We start from the raw sequence: 21,753 nt of genomic DNA, 5'->3' as shown, positions 1-21,753 counted from the left end.
TTTGACTATAGTAAATATTTCATTATGTATATCAAAGCATCATGTTGTACACCTTACATATGTACAATAAAACATTATTAAGAATTAATATAAAGGCCAGCTGTGGGTCAAGATGGCCGGAGGAGACCTACGTTAATTCTAGCTCAATAATGCTAAGGTTGCTTGGCTCAGGAGACACTGGAGTTTATACACCGAACTAAACTACTAAACTAGAAATCAAGCGGCAACAGGAGGCCTAAGGTAAAGACCATCTGAGAGCGCAGTGACACCGGGAGCACCTCGGGGTGGCTGCAGAGCGGGGAATACTTCATGAATGATGTCTTCTCAACATGGAGACTGCATGAGGGCCTCGAAAAGAGGGTTTATGCAAAGATCTCTGAGAAGAGAGGCCACCTCTGATCACAAGATCTGGGAGGGTCTTTGCAGATGGGAGCTGGCACGGAGACAAGCCTCGCAGGGCAGAGCTCACGGAACGCCTCGGGCTCTGCCTAGGTTCTCAGTATGGAGTGATTTGAATTGCTCTAAGTGCCCAGTGCTGGGGATATAAAAGCCCCTGATGCACTGGGTGTGGTCAGACCCGGCAGCTCCTCATCTGCTATACCTCTGATGCAGCCGCAGCCTGATAACTATCGGTGATAAACTCGGAGCACTGGTTTGGCATGTCTTAGAGGGATCTCAAGTGCTCCCCGCCACTATCTCACCTACCCTTCACCCTCCCCTTCCACGCCCGTAAGATCAATGAGATTGTGCACATAATAAAAGTGTTTGGAGCCCAGAGCTCTGGGCCGCCGCGGTTCCCACGTTTGCCTTGGCCCCCTGGACTCATGCTGTAAATTCTACTCTTGTTTCTGACTTTATTTCCTTTTCTCAATCCCTCGTCACCGCCGGGATTATTTTTACAAAAACAGTAAGAAGTCTTTTTTTGCCACTACCTATTGCTGTCTGTGAACACTTTTACTCCTCATTTAGTTGCCCCCACAGCCCTATGCGGGAAGGGAGGGCCCTATTGCAGTATTTAATGGATGAGGAAACTGAGGCCAGGAGGTGGCTGAGGCAGCCCTACTGCTAAGGAGAGGAGGCTGGTGGACTCCAACTGCAGTGCTCCTGGATCAGAACAGAAGGCGTGGCCTCCTTCCCAGCCAAAACCCTTCCCTACAAAGCAAAATAATTAGACAAAGAAACCTAGTTGGTTAAAAAACAATCGTTTTTATATTGTAACAAGGTTCAGAATGACACCACCAGGTGTAGCCGGGTGACAGCTGCTGCCCCCAAAGCAGGGCTTGTCCCCTCTCCTGGGCGTCCAGGTGCCCTGTGTCCCTGTCCCGCTCCTATGGAGGGGCAGATGAGGGCCTGGAGGCTTCCCCGGGCCCTGTCTGCTGGCCTGGCCACCCAGGGGCCGCCCTGGACGCCTTCCTCTGCAAGCTCAGATCCTCCCTGCCAGGGATCAAGGCTGCGTGCAGGGTCGTGTTGACCCAAGGTCTCGCTGACGCACGGGACAGGAGAGGATGACGCTACGCTTGCCACAGCAGGTGGCATGGACCAGGGCTCCTCCCCCACCCCTCCTCGGGGGTCACGACGGGGCGGCCGCCGATGCCCTCCCCCATTCAGTAGGGGTAGGGGGACACAGCGATGAGCAGGATGAAGACGCTTTGGTGGCGCGAGGCTGCGGCGCGCACGGTGAGCCGGTAGAGGCCGGCACGGGTGAGCGCGCGGCGGGTGTAGACGGCGCCGTGGCCGGCGTGCAGCGGGCGCAGCGCGAATGGGCTGCGCGGGTCGGGCTCCAGCACGCTGAGCTCGGTGCTGTTGGCGGGGACACCGGCCTCGGAGAAGGCGGCCAGGCGGGCCACGTCGTGGTGGGCGCGCACGCCCAGGGGCAGCGGCAGCAGCCGGTACTGCAGCGTGGAGGGGCCGCCCGAGCTGCAGTCCCGCGAGCAGCGCCGGAAGCACGTCCTGCGGGCGGCACAGACACAGGCAGATCGCGGACCGGGGTTGCAGTCGGAGCGCGGCGGGCCGCGTAGACCCGACCTCCCGCCAGCGCAGCAGTTCCGCCCGCGCGCTGCCAGTGCTTCCCCTGCAGCGCCCCACACGCCTTCTCTGCGGGCACCCCCGCCGGCCCGTTTTAGACATCGACAAACTGAGGCCGGAGAGGCCAGAGGCCTGCCCTTTCAGGGTCCCTCTGGCGGACTCTCCAGGGCCATGCCCCAGGGCACCCACAGGCACCGGGCAGCACGTGCACCCGCTTCCAACCCCAGCCTAGGTTTCTCGAGCTGTAAGGCCCGGAGCAGGTCGCCCACCAGGAGAGATCCTCCCTGGGCAGCAGCTGCTACCCCTAAGGTCCCCATGTCTCTGTGCGTGTTACTGAATGTCCGTGGCCGCCGTGACGTGAGTGGCGTGGAGGGGATGGTTTGGTGCTGGTGTGTCTGAGTCTTGTCCTGGGTTGTGTGTGTGCGCGCATGGTGTGCCTCTGTCTGGGGTTTGATGTGTGTGCTCCCGTGTCCCCGTTCTCCCCCACTCCGGCCTCTCCCTGCCCCCAGGGCCCCGGGTGCTCCTGCCTGCATCACTTGTGTGGGGAGTGACAGTGACGGGGCCAGCCTGCACCGAGTGACTGAAAAAATGTTCTTTTCCCCAGGGCACAAGGCCTTGCCAACTCAGCCCTTACCCGGGACTGGGGCCCTGCCGGTAGGTGGCAGGACAGGGCGTGTCCACACACTGGTAGCTGCCTCGGGTGTTGAAGCACATCTGGCCGGGTCCACACTCAATGCCCTCCTCCTCACACTCGTTGATGTCTGGATGGGGAGGGGTGAAGCAGGAGAGGGAGGTGAAAAGGAGGAGAAAGGACAAGTGGGGAGTACGTGGGGAGAAGGACCTTTGGGGGACCAGTGAGGTGAGCAGCCCTTCTCCTCCTGTCCCCAGCCAGTCTGACCCATGACTACCCAGCGTGGAGGTCCCCAGCACCTTCTCACCCCCCTGGGGGCCAGGGCTTTCCAGGGCATGTAGGTGGGCACCATGGGGAGCTCCTGAGCAAGTGCTGGGTAGGAGGGCCTGGGAAAGATGGGGCTTTTCCTGAGTGGCTGCTTTGCTTGAAGACCCAGAGTGCCCACTGCCCATGGGCAGAGCCCCTGACCCTGTCTCCCTCAGTAGACGCCCTGCCCTTCTCAGAGGACGTTCGCTGACCTCCATGGCAGCGTGAGGGATGGAGACAGGCTAGGCAGGTCCCTGTTCTTTAAGGTGGAGGAAGCAGCATGCCTGACCCCAGCCCGGGGTACACCAGGGAAACCGAGCCTGGCTTGGGAGTTAGAGCCCCTTACTATACCACCAGCAGCAGCTGTGTGCCCTGTGCCCAACCACCACCATTCTCATCCCCACTATTTGAGGGGGACTGTGCTAGCCCCATTTAATCAGGAGGCCGGAGGCTCAGAGAGGTGAAGTGAGTTTCCCAGGGACACACAGTAAAGCTGAGATTGGCTCTGCAGGGCTGCTTTCAGAGGCTGCCCGAGTAATCTCTCAGAGCTCCTGTTCGGAGCACAGGCCCTGCTGTGGCTGTGGGAGCCTGGGGTGTTCACGGAACCCCTCTGAGCCTGCCTCCCTGCCCCCACCTCACAGGATGGTTGTGAAGGAGCTGGAGCGAATGGAGTGGGTGAGAGGCCCACATGACCCGTCCCATGCTGCCTTCCCTAACCCTGAGGGTGTCTGGGCGTTGGCCTGAGCCTGGCTTACCCTGGCAGTTCTTCCCGCTGGGGAGCAGGCGGTAGCCGGTGGGGCACACGCACTGGTAGCTGCCCTCGGTGTTGCGGCAGGCATGCTGGCACAGGTTCCTCACCCGGCACTCATCAAGGTCTGGCCCGGGCATGGAGGGTGGGGCAGGTGGGGGGTGGGGCAGAGAGAGGAGCTGAGCCACAGACACTGAGGTGGCCACGTGCCTACCTGCCGGGCTCTGGAGCTGCCCTGCTCCTTCTCCCTGTCCTGCCCCTCCCAGCCCGGGTTAAGGGTCTGGGGGAGTCCCTGGGCTTGGTGAGAGCAGGGAGCCCCACTCTACCTACCCCATGCTTGCCAAGGAATAGAGGGAGAAGCCCCGGCGAGAATGCTGAGGCATCAGCTCTGGGGCAGGCCACCTCCTCTTTGCTCCTCTCTGCAGGGTCCAGGGGCTGTTCCCAACCCCCACCCCTCCACCCAGCAGTCCCTCATCACATTCTCATGTCTACCTGGAACATTCTTCTTCACTCCTGAGAATCTCCCTTTCTGACTGCTCAGAGGAGCGTTTCTCAAAGAGGGTTCTGGGTACCACCTGCCTCAGGTGCCCTCCCTCTGGGCAAAGCATCCTGAAGCCAAATGGTTTAAAAGATACCCCACCCCCCATCTTGGAAGCCCCCTGCCCAGTAGCACAGCCAAGGCTCTGAGCCCCCGTGCATGGGAGAAGCCCCCATCCACCACACCAGCCACCCTGCTTGCCTGGGAGGTCTGGGTTTCTGAGCTCGGTGGGTACCCCGTGCATAACCAGCCCAGGAGCCCAAGATGCCCTCACGGCTGTGTCCTGTGGATGGTCAGGGCCTGGCCTTACCCGTGCAGACTCCGTTCTGCCTGATGAAGCCAGGAGGGCACCAGGCCCGGCCCATGCTGCTCAGGGCCATGGGACCCGGCCGGAGAGAGAGCCAGGCATGATAGGAGCCACCGGGGACGGAGGCTCGGGGCCGCAGCCAGGGCGCTGGAGGGCCTCGGTGGCTGACGGTGGTGACGTTTTGTCCATTCCGTTCCAGTGAGGTACAGGCCTTGCCATCTCGGAGGAGGGTCTGGCCGGGGGGGCACAGGCAGCGGTAGCTGCCCTGGAGGTTGTGGCACTGGTAGGCGCAGGCCTTGGGCAGCTGCAGGCATTCATTGACATCTGCAGAGGGGCAGGGGCAGGTGTGTGCACAGGTGGCCCAGGGCTCCCTGCAGCTGGCAGCCATCGCCTGGCCCTGCCTTCTCTCTTGCTGGCGCTCCCTAGAATTGCGCCATCCCATGTTGCATGTGGGTCACCGCATGCCCCTCTCCTGGGGCCAAGCCCAGCCTCCTCTCTGACCCCACCTACGGCTCTCAGCATCACCCCAGCCTCCAGCTCCCCCTCAGCCCCACAGCACCCCAGTTAGATCCGTGCCCTCTCCTAAGCCTCTCTGAGGTCCACCCACTTGCCTCCACCATCTTCCTCCTCCTGAGATTCCCTGGAAGATGACCCCACAGGGTTGGGCTGAGGTTTTGGTCACAGGCAGGCACCCAGTGAGCGCAGTGTCAACTACTGTTTGGTTATTCTCGGAACTCACCAGCACGGGCTCCATAAACACCTACGGCCCCTGAGCTGGGGGTGCCAGCCAGAGGGTGGGTGTCCCCGTACCTAGGCAGGGCAGGCTGGGGCCCTGCATCCGGTAGCCCCTGGGGCAGCTGCAGCGGTGACCGCCTGGAGTGTTCTCGCAGAGCTGGTTGTAGTGACAGTCGTCCACCCCCTCCAGGCATTCGTCCACATCTGGAAGGCAGGGGCATGGTCAGGGGGCGAGGTCTAGCCCAGAGCCCTTCCCCGAAGGGACGGATCATCCCCCTCCATATCTGGGCTTCCTCCCTGTCCCCTCCTCCAGTTTCAGTGCCACCAGCCTGCATGGCAAACCTCGTGCCACCTCCCCAGTTATACCAGGTTGGAGGTCAAGAGGGTTCCTGGTCCCAAAGAAAGGAAGGGGCTTAAAGGGTGGGCTTTGGGGGCAGAGTCCTGGGTTCTGCTGAGTTCTGCCATATTCTAGCCCTTGGGCAGGGAACGCTCCCTCTCTGAGCCTCAGTGTCCTCCCCCGTAAAGAGGGTAAAGATGTGACCTCTTCCTGGGGTCGTGGTGAGGAAGGGAGCCTCGTATGTGGGAAGAGCTAAAAATGTGGTGAGAAGGGAGGACAGGTGTCAGGGTGAATCGCTGGGCACTCTGAGGGCCCTGGGACCACAAGGTGCGTTGGCTGATCCTCTGGGGTCAGGCTCCACCATGCTTCCCTCTCCACTGGACAGTCTCTCAGAGAAGCCAGTGGGTCCATGATCCTGCAGCCATAGACTGCTGGGACAGGAGGGACCACTGGGGTCACCCGTCCAGGGGTGGCACCTAGATTTCACCTCAAAGGCTGACTGCACCTGCTCCATGGTGGCTGGGGGCTGCTGGGACGAGAAGGATTCCGAGGTGGCCTCTAGCTGGGCCTTGATTCATGGGGGGAATAGAACGGACGGCAGCGGAGGGAGCACGTGTTCGCCATCCCTGACCTGGCTCCCTCTTTATCAAGCAGACAAGAAACTGAGGTCCAGAAAGGAAAACACCCCTGTCAAAGAAGGGGCAAGCTGCCAGGAGCCAGGGCAGGGCTGAGACCTCCAGAGCCCAGTGCAGGCTTCCTCACCAGCCTTGCTGCGCTCCTTCTGCCAAGAGTCCCGGTTTTCCCGGGAACCCAGAAGCCCGGTGACACACAGCCCCGATCCTCTGATCCCTGGCAACCTTTGCATTTCCAGGAGTAAGGACAGGCCGCACGCTGTGGCCCCATCACCTTCACAGCCGGCCCCATCAGCAGCCACTCGGAAGCCAGGCCCACAGTCGGGGAGGCAGCGGTAGGACCCCAGCAGGTTCACACAGCGCTGTCCCTCTCGGCAGAGGTGGGCATCCCATGCACACTCGTCCACATCTGGGGGCAGATCGGGGAAGACGGCTGTGTGAACGTCACCCTAGGCCTACCTCACCACCTGGCCCTGGCCCAGTCTATCCACAGACGCTTCGTCCCCAGGCCCAGAAGCCACAGGCAGGAAGGTCCCCACCCCTTCTGCTAGCTCTTTCCATTGTCCTTCTCCCACCGCAAAACACAGGGCCCACTCCAAGGGACCCGAGGGCCTAGGCCTGCAGCTTCCAATGCAAGGCTGCAGACTGCTCCCTTGGGCACCCGGCTTGGAGCCCGGTGGAGACTTAGCGGCACCAGGCCCTCCCGGTGGAGTACAGGGATGCAGATTGGGGGTCAGCATCAGGACCATCTCCCAAGGTCAAGTTTGTCATCCAGCACCATTGCCGAGGGGGACAACTCACTTGCCAGTCTCAGTCAGTTGGAAATGATGCTGAGTGTTGGGAAAGCTTCCGAGGCCTGTCCAGGTTCAGAATGCCGTGAGCATGTGAAAACTGCCCATAGACCTCTGGGGCTCCCCATCACCCTCTGATACCTGGGCCTCGCTCATCTGCAGCTCCCACAGCAGGAAGGAGCCTGGTGGGGATATGGCATTGGGACTCCTAGGCTGACATTGAATGCCCTCAGGATGGGTCACCCTGCAGGTCTGTGTTTCCAGCCAGGGTCCTGGCCCTGGGAACCCTTCTGCACACCTGGGCCAGGTCTGAGGAGCACCTCTCCTCCCAGGGGCCCCTCACCTCTGCAGTTCCTGTCATCCCAGGCCAAGGCAAAGCCAGCAGGGCAGGCGCAGGAGAAGCGGCCGGGTGCGTTAAGGCAGGAGTGGGAGCAGGGGCTGGGGCCTCCCGAGCACTCGTCCCTGTCTGGGGCAGGAAGGGGTCTGGTGGTCTCTGCTCCCAGGCCCTCCTGCCAGCTGGCTGGGAGAGCCCATCTATCCCGGTATCCCGAGCTGAGAGACCTCCGACATCCATGCCAGGGGGGGTCGGGGGGAATGGGGGGGCGCTCACCCACACAAAAAGCTCCCTGGGAGTCCAGCTCAAAGCCCTCGGGGCAGCCGACCTCGTTCTCCTCTGCAAGGCAAAGAGGACAGACCCTAAGGACATGAGGGTGTCCTCTCCCATGGCTGTGCTGGCTGTAGCCCAGGCTCGCAGCCTCTCCTCCCTGCCCTCCCCACTGCCAGCTTGGCCAGGCAGAGCCAAGATGGTGCCAGAGAGTCAGCGAGCCCATTTCCTGCCCAGGCCTGTTGGAGGCGATGACTGAAGGGCATCCAGTCAAGGAAATGTGACCTGAAGGGCTCCCAGTGGGGCTGGGCAGTGAGTCAGGCAGCCCCAGGAAACCATTAAAATCAAATGCAGGAAGTGAACACGTGCAGAACGGCACTCCTGAGACCCCAGCGGCAATGCACGGAGAGCACCAGGAGGGGCAGAGGACAGCGTCAGACGGGCAGCAAGAACAAAGGCAGAGGAGGGGGGAGCTGGCGTCTGGAGGCAGGAAGGATACAAGGCGGTCTAAATCAGGGGTGTCCTGTCTTTTGGCTCCCCTGGGCCACACTGGAAGAAGAATTGTCTTGGGCCACACGTAAAATACACTAACGCTAAGGATAGCTGATGAGCTAAAAAGTAATCGCAAAAAGAATCTCATAACGTTTTAAGAAAGTTTACGAATTTGTGCTGCGCTCACTCAAAGCTGTCCTGGGTGGCATGCAGCCCGTGGGCCGTGGGTGGGACAGCTTGGTCCAGATAGTTGTAGGGACAGCCACCCTTAATGAAGCAGCCACTAGGGGGGCCAGGCTAGGGTTTTAGAGACAACCTCTACACGGCAACCCGCTGCAAGGAAGGCCATGTCATGCCCACTGTGCAGATGGGAACTCTGAGGCTCAGGGAGGAACAGGACATTGCCCCCAAGATGCCACAGCCAGAAAGTGGTGCACTTGGGATTTGAACCAGGGTCTGCCTGACCTTAAAGCTGTGCTCTTATCACTATTGCTTTTTCAATGTTCAAAACATGTTGGGACCTCAAATAATGTGAACACGTGTATCTCTGGGGTTCACTGGGTAAGAATGGAAAGCGTGTTCCTCTGGTTCTCCAGGGGTTCCAACAGCGGTTCCTGGTCCCCTGGGTGGGGCCTCCATACAAGTGCCCTTGGGAGAAGAGGGTGGGGTGACTCAATCCCTGAACATCAGCCTGGGGTGGCTGGACCTTCTCCCTGGTGCCTGGGGAAAGGATCCAGAGGTTGGGACGGGGTTGGCTGAGAGAGCTGTGTCCCTGTGAGGAGGGACAGGAATGGGGACAGGCCAGGTGGGCCGTCTCAGTCCCCAGTCACTGGCCCATGGTCACTGGATATTGGGGGCAGGAGTGGCTTCCAGCCATGTGCATTTGGGCCCCTGGCAGGTTTTAGCTGGGGCGGTGGGGGTGCAACAAAGCAGCAGACCCTCACCCGCTTGCAGGGCTGTCGTGAGCCGGAAGCGCAGGGCCTCGGCCTCTGGGTCGAAGGCCGAGCTGACAGCCGAGGCCCGAAGGTGCTGTACCAGCTGGGGCTGGGGGCCCCGGGCCGAGTCGTACTGGATGCTGTGGTTGCAGCGCAGGAACGAGGGGAGGCTGCCCTGGAGGAAGCGCTGTGTGGAGCCCACAAACAGCCGGCCAGGCCCCGTCTGCACATAGCGCTCCTCAAAGTCCTGCAGGAGGAACAGGAGGGTGGAGGAGGAGGGGAGGGGGAGAGGGAAACAGAGGTCAGGGACGGAAGGGGAGGAGGAAATTTCAGCTCCCAAGCAGCCTGAGACCCTTACCCCAAGTCAGGGGCTGGGGAGACTTGGGAGGAGATGGGGTGAGGCTCCCAGAGCCTCTTCTAACCAGCTGGGCTGCGCTGGGCAGCTCGCCTCTCTTCAGGACTCCTGCTTTGGAACCAGAACACTCTGATCTGGGGTCGCAGGGCTCAGAGCATTCCCTCATGGGCTCGCACTTGAGCCCGTTACAACTGCTCGCCCTACCCTAAGTTCAAGGCCAGACTGTGACCCAGCCCTGTGGTTGCCGGCCTGGGAGGAGGGAGAGTAGGCCTGGCTGCTCACGGGTGGTTGAGAGCCGGGCACCTCCATCTCTCTTACCCACCCCGTCTGCACACCCCAGGCGTGACCCCCACCTGCACGTGCAGATCTGCGTCAGCCAGGCTCTCAGGGACACCACCATCGACCACCACATCGAGGAGCAGGAGGCCATTGGGATCCAGGCCCCGGGCCACCTGGGTCATCGTGAGCAGCTCCCCTGCAATCCATCCCCGCCCAGCACAGTCACCAGGGAGCTCCTGGGCTCCTGCTTCAGCCCTACCTGGCCCACCTGGGGGAGGCCCTGCTTACCTGTAGCAAACTCCACGTGTGACTCCTGCCGGAACTTGCCCCCCGTCAGGGAGTGGCCGTTCAGGGCCTCCCCACTCTCTCCGGCCAGGGCCCAGTAGATGGGGGCGATGGTGACCACGAGCACCCGCATTAGAGGCCCTGGGTGGGGCAGGGCGTGGACGCTGAGTTAGGGCTGATCTTCAGGGCGGCCACTCTCCTGCTCAAGGGCCCTTCATGGATTCCCACTGCCCCCAGGAGAGCTTGGCCCCTTCCCTCGCTGCCTACACTCAGCCTTGTGGCTGCCATGCCAGTTATTTAACCAGAATCCAGGAAATGGTGGAGGCAAACAATCTACTTCCTGGAGTAGCTGTGCAGTTAATAAATTTACACAAGGAAATGTTGGGTAACGTGGCGAGACTCTGTCTCTGGAAAAAATAAAAATATTTACACAATTAGCCAGGTGTGGCGGCATACGCCTATAGTCCCAGCTACCAGGGAGGCTGAGGTAGGAGGATCCCTTGAGCCTGGCAGGTTGAGGCCGCAGTGAGCTGTGACCCACTGCACCGCTGCGTTCCAGCCTGGGCAACAAAGCCAGAGGCAATCTCAAAAAGAGAAAAAGAAGAAAGAAATGTGTGTACTTTGCTGATATTCAACTCAACAAACGCCGAATGATGGCCTGAGTCACCACGGAGCCAGGGACTCCACTGACTGTCGGTACAAATTTGCTCAGTGGAAATCAACCAACTTTTCTGACTTGCAGATCCCTTCTGGACGAGCCCAGGAGGAGGAGGATTGTTCCAAATCATTGGAAAAAAGAACCAAAAAATTGCCCTAGATGATCGGGCGCGGTGGCTCACGTCTGTAATCCCAGCACTTTGGGAGGCCGAGGCAGGTGGATCACAAGGTCAAGAGGTACAGACCAGCCTGGCCAACATAGTGAAACCCTGTCTCTACTAAAAAAATACAAAAATTAGCTGGGCATGGTGGCACCCGCCTGTAATCCCAGCTATTCAGGAGGCTGAGGGAGGAGAATCGCTTGAACCTGGGAGGTGGAGGTCTTGATAAGCTGAGATCACACCATTGCACTCCAGCCTGGGCAACAAAAGCGAAACTCCATCTCAAAAAAAAAAAAAAAAAAAAAAAATTGCCCTGGATGTGAATTCTCAGGCCTTCTGTGATGGCCCACCCTCCATGTAGGGCCAGGCGGGACCACGGACTGGGCAAGGGGACGCTTGCCCAGAGTGCCCTGCTCCCCCCTTGCTCAGAATCAGGGACGGTGCCAGCTTTGCAAGGTTCACAGGAGCCAGGCAGGCCCCTGCATGAGCACCACCTTCTCAGCCTCTCTGCGCATCTGTTTCCATGGAGCAGGGCCTGGCCCTCAGGCCTGGGGTCGCATGTTTTTCCAGGGCTCATGCTCCCGCAGCTGGAATAAGCAGCCAAGTCTAGGCAGCATCTTGCTTCATTTGCTGTCTGCCCACAGTCAACTCAGAGTGACCCCCTACCCCAGCACAATCCCCTGGCCTACACTGTTCCTGCAGGACCATGATCAAGGGCAGCTTCAAAGGAGCTGCTTTTAGTGAAGATCCCATGAGCACCACCCCGTCTGGACCCCCATGAGGGGCCATGGAGTCCTTGGGAAGGGAGAGACAGTGAGATCCGCTGTCACAAGCTCTGCAAGTCTCTCTGATCATTCATCGCTCAGACTCCGGACATAGCTCCGTGCTCAAGCGACTCTTCTTGGTCCTTAAGGTTTTCTAGAGAATTCCATTCTCCATGTTTCCCACTTCCTGTCACCTCCAGCCTACACCCCTCACTCATGACTGGAGATCCCTCCACTTCCATCAGCCTATGCCTTAATAATGGGGAGAGGCCTCAGGGAGTCATCACTGGCTTCAGAAACCACAATCTGAGTGCCTGCACCCCCAGAACACACAATCTGAGCGCCTGCACCCCCAGAACACTGACCATTTCACACACTCTTGGTCTGACTATAAATGTAGTTGCTTTTTTTTTTTTTTTTTTTTTTTTTGAGACAGAGCCTTGCTCTGTTACCAGGCTGGAGTGCAGTGGTGCAATCTGAGCTCACTGCAACCTTCACCTTCTGGTTCAAGTGATTCTCCTGCCTCAGCCTCCCGAGTAGCTGGGATCACAGGTGCCCACCACCATACCTGGCTAATTTTTGTATTTTTAGTAGAAACAGGGTTTCACTATGTTGGCCAGGCTGGTCTCGAACTCCCAACCTTGTGATCTGCCTTGGCCTCCCAAAGTGCTGGGATTACAGACCTGAGCCATCGAGTCCAGCCAAATGCAGTTACTTTGTTTTGGGGAGGTTGCGACAGGGAGGAAGTTGCCTGCACCTCAGTCCATTTGGCTTGCACTCAGCTTTGAGAGGTACTCAGATGTGCTCTGGGTATCTGGCCCTGAGCAAGTCTTGGAACACAGGCTCTGCCCCTCCTAGGTCCAGCATGCTCCAGAGGATCCTTGCTGGGCCAAGAAGTGGCCCAGATGCAGGTGATGCTCTGCCTCCCACTCACCCACGTTTGCTGGGACATGATGGATGCTGCTGTGGATGCTGGCGACCCCGGAGCGCGCCTCCTGCATCACGCTGGTGTTGAGCGTGGCCACGCCAAGTTTCTGGCCATTGATCACCCCCATCATGCTGCCCCGGCTCCCCTGGGGCTCCCCTATAAGGAGGAAAAGAATGACAGTGCCACTGACTATCCACCCCTGGGACCCAGAGCACAAGTGGGTTCTGTTGTCATTCCCATTTCACGGAGGAGTAAATGCGGGCTGGGAGAGTTCACGTCCACTTGTCCAAGGACACCCAGCTAAGGGGTGATGGACTCAAAGCCTGGGGGATCTTGGCTCTAAAAGAGAAGGGAGGCTGCCAGGAGAAACCCTAGGCTGGGGGGCGGGGCTGGCTTCTAATTCTGGCTCTGCCAATGCCTTCCTTGAAGCCTGGCCACATCAGGCCCCCAAGCCACACCTGAGTTGGCTCACCTGTAAAATAAGGAGGTGGGACCACAAACCCACAGAAGACCTGTGGGTATCTGGAATGCCAGGGTCCCACGATGGCATGGCTGGCATACTGCAGGAGCCAGGGCACTGAGCCAGAGCCGGGTGCTGTCACCTGAGCAGCCCCATTCCATCAGTGCTGCTGGCTCCCGCTGCCCTGCAGCTGGCCTCGCTCGGTGGGCTGGTGTCCTAGCAGCTGCCCGCCAGGCCATCTGTGAGCAGATGCTCTTTAGTGCTAATCAAACGGATGGTGCAGGCACGGGGGGTGCTTCCTCTGACTAATGGGCCAGCTGTCTTGTTGAGGCAGATGGCATTCCAGGGGATGAGAGACAGAAGTTAGCCTGCCTCTCCACTTACCAGCTCTCAGGGGAAATTAACTACCAATTGCCCATGATCTGTCAAAAAATAACATAAAACACTCAACTGCTAGGATCCTAAATGGATGAATCAAGGGGCTGGCTAATTTTGGGTTCTAGGAAGCAGGGCCATTTCCTGTAGCCCGTAGTTGGGGTTTGATGAGATTTGAAACTCATCTGGGATGTTTCCCATCAGTATCCGATGCTCTGGGGCCTCTGGAGGCGACAGGAGAAGGGCCATGAACCTAACCCTGGCCTTTTAATAGCGGGGTGAGGAAGGAATCGGGAGCTGCAGGCGAGACGGCTGCAGCGTGACCCGGGCAGCTTTGGCAGAGGACAGGAAAGGAACCCAGGCACGGCAAGCCACCGCCACGTCTCTTAGACATAGAGCAACGTAGCTGCCTCTTATCCCCCACAAGGCCAGGACTGGGACCTGCCAGGCTGATGGGAAGAAAGAATGAGGTGGTCAGAAGGGAAAATAGGTTTACGGTGAGAGGCTCCCAAACCCAGAACTCCCCTTACCCACAAGCCCCCCTTCAGGAAATCGTCCCACGGATATATTCAGGCCACACACAAAGACGCACACTACCACGGTGCGGTTTTGGGGAATGGAAACTAGAAAAGCAAACCACACGGCTTGTTTGACAGAGCCGAGAGAAATGAAGATGAAAAACGTTCCCATGGAATGATACGAGGACAATAAGAAAGTCATGGGCTGTTGTTAATCACAATGGGATATTCTCCAAGACAGAGGAAGGAAAAGTGGCAGGTTACAGAGGTTGTAAACGTGACATTTATAAAAAGAAAAGTATACCTCTTCTATCCAGGGAAAGGACTGCGGAAGAATATAGCTCCCCAAATAATTGCCTAAGTTACTGCGGGTCCCTGAATTATGGGAGAGAATCAGCCTTTTCTTCATAGGTCTCCATAGTGTCTGGCCTTTCTACAACTGACATATATAAAGGAAGAATACTTGTTATTAAAAAAAAAATGGAGGCTGGGTTATGGATGGAATTGTACCACCGCACCCCAAATTCATACTTCAGTTGAAGTCCTAGCCCCCAGGACCTCGGAATGTGACCTTATTTGAAGACAGGGTCTTTATAGAGGAAGCCAGTTAGAATGAGGTCATTAGGGTGGGCCTAATCCCAAGCGACTAGTGTCCTTATAAACAGGGAAGCTTAGACGCACAAGGAGACCGCCACGGGAAGATGAAGGTGGAGGTGGGGGTGATGTTTTGACAAGCCACAGAATGCCGAGGACCACTGCAAGAGTCTGGGGGAGAGACCAGGACCAGATCCTCCCACCGTCCTCAGAAGGAAGCGGGGCTGCTGGCAGTGCGATGCTGGATTTCAGCCTCCAGAGCTGTGGGGCCGTCAGTGCCGTTTAAGCCTCAGCTTGTGGTGTTTTTTACCAGCAGCCCTAGAGAACGAATACAGAGGCCACGTGCACAGCTCTGTGGTGTTTTTTACCAGCAGCCCTAGAGAACGAATACAGAGGCCACATGCACAGCTCTGTGGTTTGGACTGGGGCTTGCCAACAGGAGAGGGTAAGAAGTGGGACCATGGCCTGAAACAGAGTGGGGTCTGCTTAGACCTGAGGCTCTCTCCAAGGCCACATCTTCAGCTGGGGGTCAGAGAACTGAACTTTTAGAGCTGTATAGGTTGGTGCTCTGCACAGCCTACGAGAGAGAACGAGAGCAGGGGCAGGGACCAGAAAGGGTTCCACATTTGGTTGGCAGTGGGTTTCATGTGGATTTCCAGGGGGCCAAGTGTTAAGTCCCAATTCCAAATAGCTGAGAGGTGCTGCCTGGGAGGGCTCATTGGAGAAAGATTCTGCCAGTGTATGTGGCGATAGATTAGTGATGTCTGCCAGGGACAGAGAGCGAGACACATAACCACGCAAAGGGAGTGTTCCCTCCAGAGGCACAGGCCACAGAAATAATATCTTATGACTTGCCTTTATGCAGGGCTGAATTTGTTTACTGTGGTTTCTCAGGATAGACCTTTTCTTAATTTTAAAGTTTGGTCTGACTCAAGGGAGAAGGGAGGTGACTGAGGAATCCGAGATGGCAGGGGTCTGTCCCACCAGGAAGCCATCTCTTTTCCCACCACCTGCCATGGCCACGCAATGCGTGAACCTGGGACACACGCTGATGCACAGATTTTTCGCAGCAGCCCCCGAGGGCATCGGGGATGCCCTTGTCTTCCTCCACCTGCTTCCTGGGGCTGTGCAGTGTCCAGACAGAGGACATGCATTTGTGCCAGTTAAGCAGGAACAGCCAGTGTTCCCTGGCCAAGATGAGCAGCAAACACTTAGCACCTCCAAGACTCTAAATGGGCAGGGTAGGGGTTCATTCTGGGCTTGTGATGAAGCAAAGGGAAGAGGTGGGGAGCTGGGGGCCAGGTCCCCCATAAGCACCACACAATTCCCATCAGCAGGAGATCCTCCCTCTGTCCACAAAAGTCCAGACGGGGATGCCCCATACCTCTCACGACCAGGAAGGCCCGGGCTGTGGCAGAGCCCAGGAGGTTGTGAGCGACGCAGTCGTAGGCACCTGCATCCCCAGCCTCCACGCTCTCCAGCCACAGGCTCCCATCAGGCAGGGTCTGGAGCCGCCGACTGGCTTGCAAGGGGCGACCTGCCCACAGCCACTCGATGGTGGGCGCGGGCTCTCCAGTGGCCTGGCACCGCAGGGCCACATCATCCCCGGATCTCACTGTCATGTCCTGGGGCTCCACCTGGAACACTGGAGCACCTGTGGGAGGCCCGGGTGGCTTTTAGAAAGATTTAATTATTTTTGCATATTCAAACAGAATATGTTCATTTAGACACACTGGGAAATCCAGAGAGGCAGAAAGGAGAAAGTAAGAACTACACAGGATCCTTCCACCCAGTCACTGTTCCTGAATAGTTCCCTCTAGATACTGTTTCTTCATGAAAATATCATATGGCCATATCTGCTTTTATTTTGTTTTATTTTATTTTTTGAGATTGAGTCTCGCTCGGTCACCCAGGCTGGAGTGCAATGGCACCATCTTGGCTCACTGCAACCTCCACCTCCCGAGTTCAAGTGATTCTCCTGCCTCAGCCTCCTGAGTCGCTGGGATTATAGGCATGTGCCACCCCACCCAGCTAATTTTTGTATTTTTGGTAGAGATGGGGTTTTGCCATATTGACCATGCTGGTCTCGTACTCCCAACCTCAGGTGATCTGCCCTCCTTGGCCTCCCAAAGTGCTGGGATTACAGTCGTCAGCCACCACATCCAGCCCTGGCTCTCTTTTACAAGAATACTTGTAGATAGGTGTGATGGCTCATGCCTATAATCCCAGCACTTTGGGAGGCCGAGGTGGGTGAATTGCTTGAACCTAGAACTTTGAGAAGAGCCTGGCCGATATGGTGAAAGCCCATTTCTACTAAAAAAAATACAAACATTAGTCAGGTGTGCTGGTGTGTGCCTTTAATCCCAGCTACTTGAGAGGTTGACCCAGGAGAATTGCTTAAACCTCGGAGGCAGAGGTTACAGTGAGCCAAGACTGCGCCACTGCACTCCAGCCTGGGTGAGAGCAAGATTCCATCTCAAAAAAAAACCAAACCAAGAAACATAAAAACCCAAAAAATAAAACAAAACAAAACAAAAAAAACACAAAAAACAGAACACTTGTGATAGCATGTAAGCCCACCGAGATAATCTGCTCACTTTAAGATCCTTAACTTAATGACATTTGCAAAGATTCCTCTTCCAAGTAAGGAAACATTGACAGGCCCTAGGGACTGGGACCTGGACATGCCTTTGGGAGCTGTGCATCAGATCCCACCACAGCCAGTGTGTCCTAAAGTAGAACACATGTGTACCACGTGACCTAGCACTTCGGCTCCTGGACAAATACCCCAACACAAGTGTGCGTGCCTGTTTACCGGTGGACGTGTATAAGAAGGTCGCAGCAGTGCTGTTCTTAATTGTCCATAACTGGAAACTAACGTACAGTGGAATACATGAATAAACTGTGGTACATCCATGTATCGAAAAACATACAGCAATCAGAACCAATAAACAAATCTGGATGAATGCCATAAGTAATCAATTTTGTGCAAAAGAAATCCATGCAAGAGCACGTGTAGGGTGATTCCATTTAAATGAAGGCCAAGGCCAGGCGCAGTGGCTCACGCCTGTAAGCCCAACACTTTGGGAGGCTGAGGCGGGTGGATCACCTTAAGAGTTCAAGGCCAGCCAGGCCAACATGATGAAACCCTGTCTCTAAAAATATAAAAATTAGCCGGGTGTGGTGGTGGGTGCCTGTAATCCCAGGTACTTGAGAGGCTGAGGCAGGAGAATTGCCTGAATCCAGGAGGTGGAGGTTGCAGTGATCCAAGATTGCGCCACTGTACTCCAGCCTGGGAAACAGAGTGAGACTCCATCTCAAAAATAAAAATATAAGGCCGGGCATAATGGCTTATGCCTGTAATCCAAGCATTTTGGAGGCTAAGGTGGGCAGATCACCTGAGGTCAAGAGTTCAAGATCAGCCTGACCAACATGGTGAAACCCCGTCTTTAAAAAAATAAATAAATAAAAATAAAAATGAAAATAATAAATAAATAAAGGTCAGTCAGAACAAGCAAGAATCAGTTGTCAGCTGTGGCTGAGGGATGAGGTCAGCAAATAAGCATAAAACTGGACACACTTGCCTGAAATAACTATTTCAGGGCTCTCAAAATCAACCAAAGGTTTACAACAAATTGAGAAGCATTTACATTTTTTTTTTTTTTTTTTTCTTTGAAACAGAGTTTCACTCATGTTACCCAGGCTGGAGTGCAATGGTGCGATCTCGGCTCACCAAGACCTCCGCCTCCTGGGTTCAGGCAATTCTCCTGCCTCAGCCTCCTGAGTAGCTGGGATTACAGGCACACGCCACCATGCCCAGCTGATTTTTTGTATTTTTAGTAGAGACGGGGTTTCACCGTGTTGACCAGGATGGTCTCCATCTCTTGACCTCGTGATCCACCTGCCTCGGCCTCCCAAAGTGCTGGGATTACAGGCTTGGGCCACAGCGCCCGGCCCAGCATTTACATTTTGTAAATGACTCTTTTTAATTTTTTGGGACAGGAGCTCACTCTGTTGCCCAGGCTGGAATGTGACCTCAGCTCACTGTAGCCTTGACCTCCTGGCTTACCTCCTCCTCCCACCTCAGCCTCCCGAGTAGCTGGGACTACAGTTGCGCACCGCCATGCCCGGCTAATTTATTTATTTTGTGTAGACGTGGGGTTTCACTATGTTGCCCAGATTGGTCTCAAACTCCTGGACTCAATCAATCTTTCTACCTAGGCCTCACAAAGTGTTGAAATTATAGCTGTGAGCCACTGTGCCAGGTCTTGAGAAGCATTTATCCATAAAAAGCCTCTATGGCCGGGTGCAGTGGCTCATGCCTGTAATCCCAGCACTTTGAGAGGCTGAGGTGGGCAGATGGCCTAAGGTCAGGAGTTTGAGACCAGCCTGGCCAACATGGTGAAACCTTGTCTCAACAAAAAATACAAAAGTTAGCTGGATGTCATCCCATCTAGTTGGGAGACTGAGGCAGGAGAATCTCTTGAACCTGGGAGGTAGAGGTTTCAGTGAGCCAAGACTGCATGCACTCTAGCCTGGGTGACAGAGACTCCGTCTCCAAAAAGAAAGAAAAGAAAAGAAAAGAAAAAAAGCCTCTAGAACTTTGAATAAAAACTGGGGAAGCCGTTGGCCCTCCTGCCTAGAGCTGTGCCATCCCAGCACTACCGTGGCAGTTGCAGTGGTTTTATTAAGGACGGCTGTGGAAACCAGTAGCTTTTGCCACCCCCAGGGGCTGCCTTGATGTGCGGTAGAAGATGAAGCCTGCCCTGAGAAACGTCACCAGGAAAAGGAGCGAAACTGGGAGGAACCAAAAGAGAAGTGTCCGCTCTGCTGGCCTGTGGCATGGTCCTGGGCGAGGAGAGCAGGGGCCCAGCCAGCAATTTAACAAGGTGAACCTGGAAATGGAGGAGCCAGGGACAGGCTGGATCGGCTCCCCACAACCCCCGGCCAATGTGGGAAATATGCGTCTGCACAGGGGAGACCTGCGGGGGACAAAGGACAGTAAACTGAGGCTGACTTGAAAACCGCCTGAACTTCAGATGACTCCACAGCCACGCTTTGCTGAGATTTTTTTTTTTTTTTCACTTGTTTCAAGCATGTTACAATTTCTCACAGAAGCAGCCTGTCAGCCAGCCTGGCAACACAGCAAGACCTCATGTCTACAAAAAATAAAGTAGCCCGGCATGGTGGCATGCACCTAGAGTCCCAGCTACTTGGGAGGCTGAGAGGTGGGGGCATGGCTTGAGCCCAGGAGGTCGAGGCTGCAGTGAACTGTGATGGTGCCACCGCACTCCAGTCTGGGTGACGGAGCAAGACCCCATCTCAAAAAATAAAAAGACCCTTCTCAGATGACTCAAACCTCTGCGTATCGCAGTTCGTGTCTGTTGATTGTTGGCTCTCATTCAAGTTGAGATTTTTTCTTGTTCCTGGTATAAGTGAGTTTCGGTATAAGACTTGGGCTCTTATTTAAATCTTCCATCTTGGCAGGCCTGGAACACTGCCAGGGGAAGGAAGTGCCATTCACTTCTGACAGGTGAGAGTGGATGTCGGAGTCCCTGTGTGGCCTCCATAGACAACCGGGAACAGGGAGGGGTGCCTCATTATTGCTAGGTATGGGTGGGAGTTGGGACTTCCCACCGGGCCTCTGCTGGCACCATCCTGGCTGGAGGGAGGGGGGCACTACTTACCGCTCCCCACCCGGCCTGTGCAGGGGAGAGGCTTCTCACTCAGTGAGTGAAAATGTGATGGTTAAGTCTTGGTCAGGCGCAGTGGCTCATGCCTGTAATCCCACCCCTTTGGGAGGCTGAGGCAGGTGGATCACTTGCGCCTAGGAGTTTGAGACCAGCTTAGGCAACATAAGGAGATCCCACCTCTACAAAAAATCAATGCATAAAAATAAAAATTAGCCGGGTGTGGCGGCACGTGCCTGTAGTCACAGCTACTTGGGAGGGTGAGGTGAGCTGATCACCCGAGCCAAGGCTACAGTGAGCCATGAACACGTCACTGCACTCCAGCCTGGGCAACAGAGTCAGACCTTGTCTCAAAAAAAAAAGTCCCTACCAGATGATTTAACATCTGCACCATTTCAGTTGGCGTCTGCTGATGGTCTGCTTTTTTTTTTTTTTTTTTTTGAGACGGAGTTTCGCTCTTGTTACCCAGGCTGGAGTGCCATGGCGCGATCTCGGCTCACCGCAACCTCCGCCTCCTGGGTTCAGGCAATTCTCCTGCCTCAGCCTCCTGAGTAGCTGGGATTACAGGCACGCACCACCATGCCCAGCTAACTTTTTGTATTTTTGGTAGAGACGGGGTTTCACCATGTTGACCAGGATGGTCTCGATCTCTTGACCTCGTGATCCACCCGCCTCGGCCTCCCAAAGTGCTGGGATTACAGGCTTGAGCCACTGTGCCCGGCTGATGGTCTGCTTTTGTTAAAAGATTTTCCTTGTTCCTGGTACGTGAGTTTCAGTATTGTAAGACTCAGGTTTTTATTTAAATCCGTTTTTGGCAGAGATGGAACACTGCCAAGAAAAAGCAGCCACTCACTTCCGCCAGGTCAGAGTGGAGTCCAGGTTCCCTACGTGGTTTCCACAGACACCCCAGAACAGGGAAGGGTGCCTCATTACTGCTGGGCATGGGTGGAGGCACGTCCACACTGGGCCTCTGGCTGGCACCCCCCTGGCTGCCCACCTGGCCTGATGGGGGAGGAGCTTCCCACTCAATAGGTGACAGGGACAGCAGGTACCTCTGTACAGTGGGTGAGGGTGGGAATGCAGGCTCCCATTTGATTTGATGATGGAGTTGGGGTCTTTTTCATGGTGTTTGGCTAGAGAATTTTTTTTTTTTTTTGAGACAGTTTCTCACTGTCACCCAGGCTGGAGTGCAGTGGCATAATCTCAACTCACTGCAACCTCTGTCTCTTGGGCTTAAGCAATCCTCCTGCCTCAGCCTCCCAAGTAGCTGGGACTATGGTGTGCACCACCATGCTGGATTTTTTTTTTATATTTTCGGTAGAGATGGGGTTTCACTATACAGCCCAGGCTGGTCTCAAACTCCTGAGCTCAAACGATCTGCCTGCCTCAGCCTCCCAAGTTGCTGGGATTACAGACATGAGTCACCACGCCTGGCCAGATATTGCTATTTACAAGTTTTCTTTCTTACTAGGCTGTCCCTTTCCTAGTTCTTTGCAAGAGAGGACAGGCTCTTGTTGAGGGGTGTGTGTGTGTGTGTGTGTGTGTGTGTGTGTGTGCGTGTGTGTGTCTGAGCCCACTGGTGGTTCCAGGTTGCTGGCTTCTCAAG

The 21,753-nt window shown here is 56.0% G+C and overlaps 1 protein-coding gene across 2 annotated transcripts in view; it reads right to left on the bottom strand.

Moving 5' to 3' along the window:
* Window positions 1-1,186: 1,186 nt before the first annotated feature.
* HMCN2 (hemicentin 2) overlaps window positions 1,187-21,753 on the bottom strand; it is an 88,472-nt gene continuing 67,905 nt past the window's right edge. Inside the window, exons 61-73 of one of the 2 annotated variants that reach the window (XM_032257601.1) lie at window positions 15,842-16,111; window positions 12,517-12,666; window positions 10,004-10,141; window positions 9,790-9,911; window positions 9,091-9,328; window positions 7,661-7,723; window positions 7,394-7,516; window positions 6,534-6,668; window positions 5,366-5,494; window positions 4,559-4,879; window positions 3,718-3,837; window positions 2,660-2,786; window positions 1,187-1,950 (exon numbers count right to left, since the gene is read on the bottom strand). In XM_032257601.1, the coding sequence (XP_032113492.1) occupies window positions 1,605-1,950; window positions 2,660-2,786; window positions 3,718-3,837; window positions 4,559-4,879; window positions 5,366-5,494; window positions 6,534-6,668; window positions 7,394-7,516; window positions 7,661-7,723; window positions 9,091-9,328; window positions 9,790-9,911; window positions 10,004-10,141; window positions 12,517-12,666; window positions 15,842-16,111 (2,282 nt within the window). In that variant the 3' untranslated portion in view covers window positions 1,187-1,604. The remainder of the gene's footprint in view (window positions 1,951-2,659; window positions 2,787-3,717; window positions 3,838-4,558; window positions 4,880-5,365; window positions 5,495-6,533; window positions 6,669-7,393; window positions 7,517-7,660; window positions 7,724-9,090; window positions 9,329-9,789; window positions 9,912-10,003; window positions 10,142-12,516; window positions 12,667-15,841; window positions 16,112-21,753) is intronic. The other variant, XM_032257602.1, reaches the window with a different exon arrangement.

This window comes from Sapajus apella, unplaced genomic scaffold, assembly GCF_009761245.1.
Source record: "Sapajus apella isolate SASKATOON/1434 unplaced genomic scaffold, GSC_monkey_1.0 scaffold97, whole genome shotgun sequence".
Taxonomy (NCBI): domain Eukaryota; kingdom Metazoa; phylum Chordata; class Mammalia; order Primates; family Cebidae; genus Sapajus; species Sapajus apella.
This window is presented reverse-complemented; position numbering and strand designations above follow the sequence as displayed.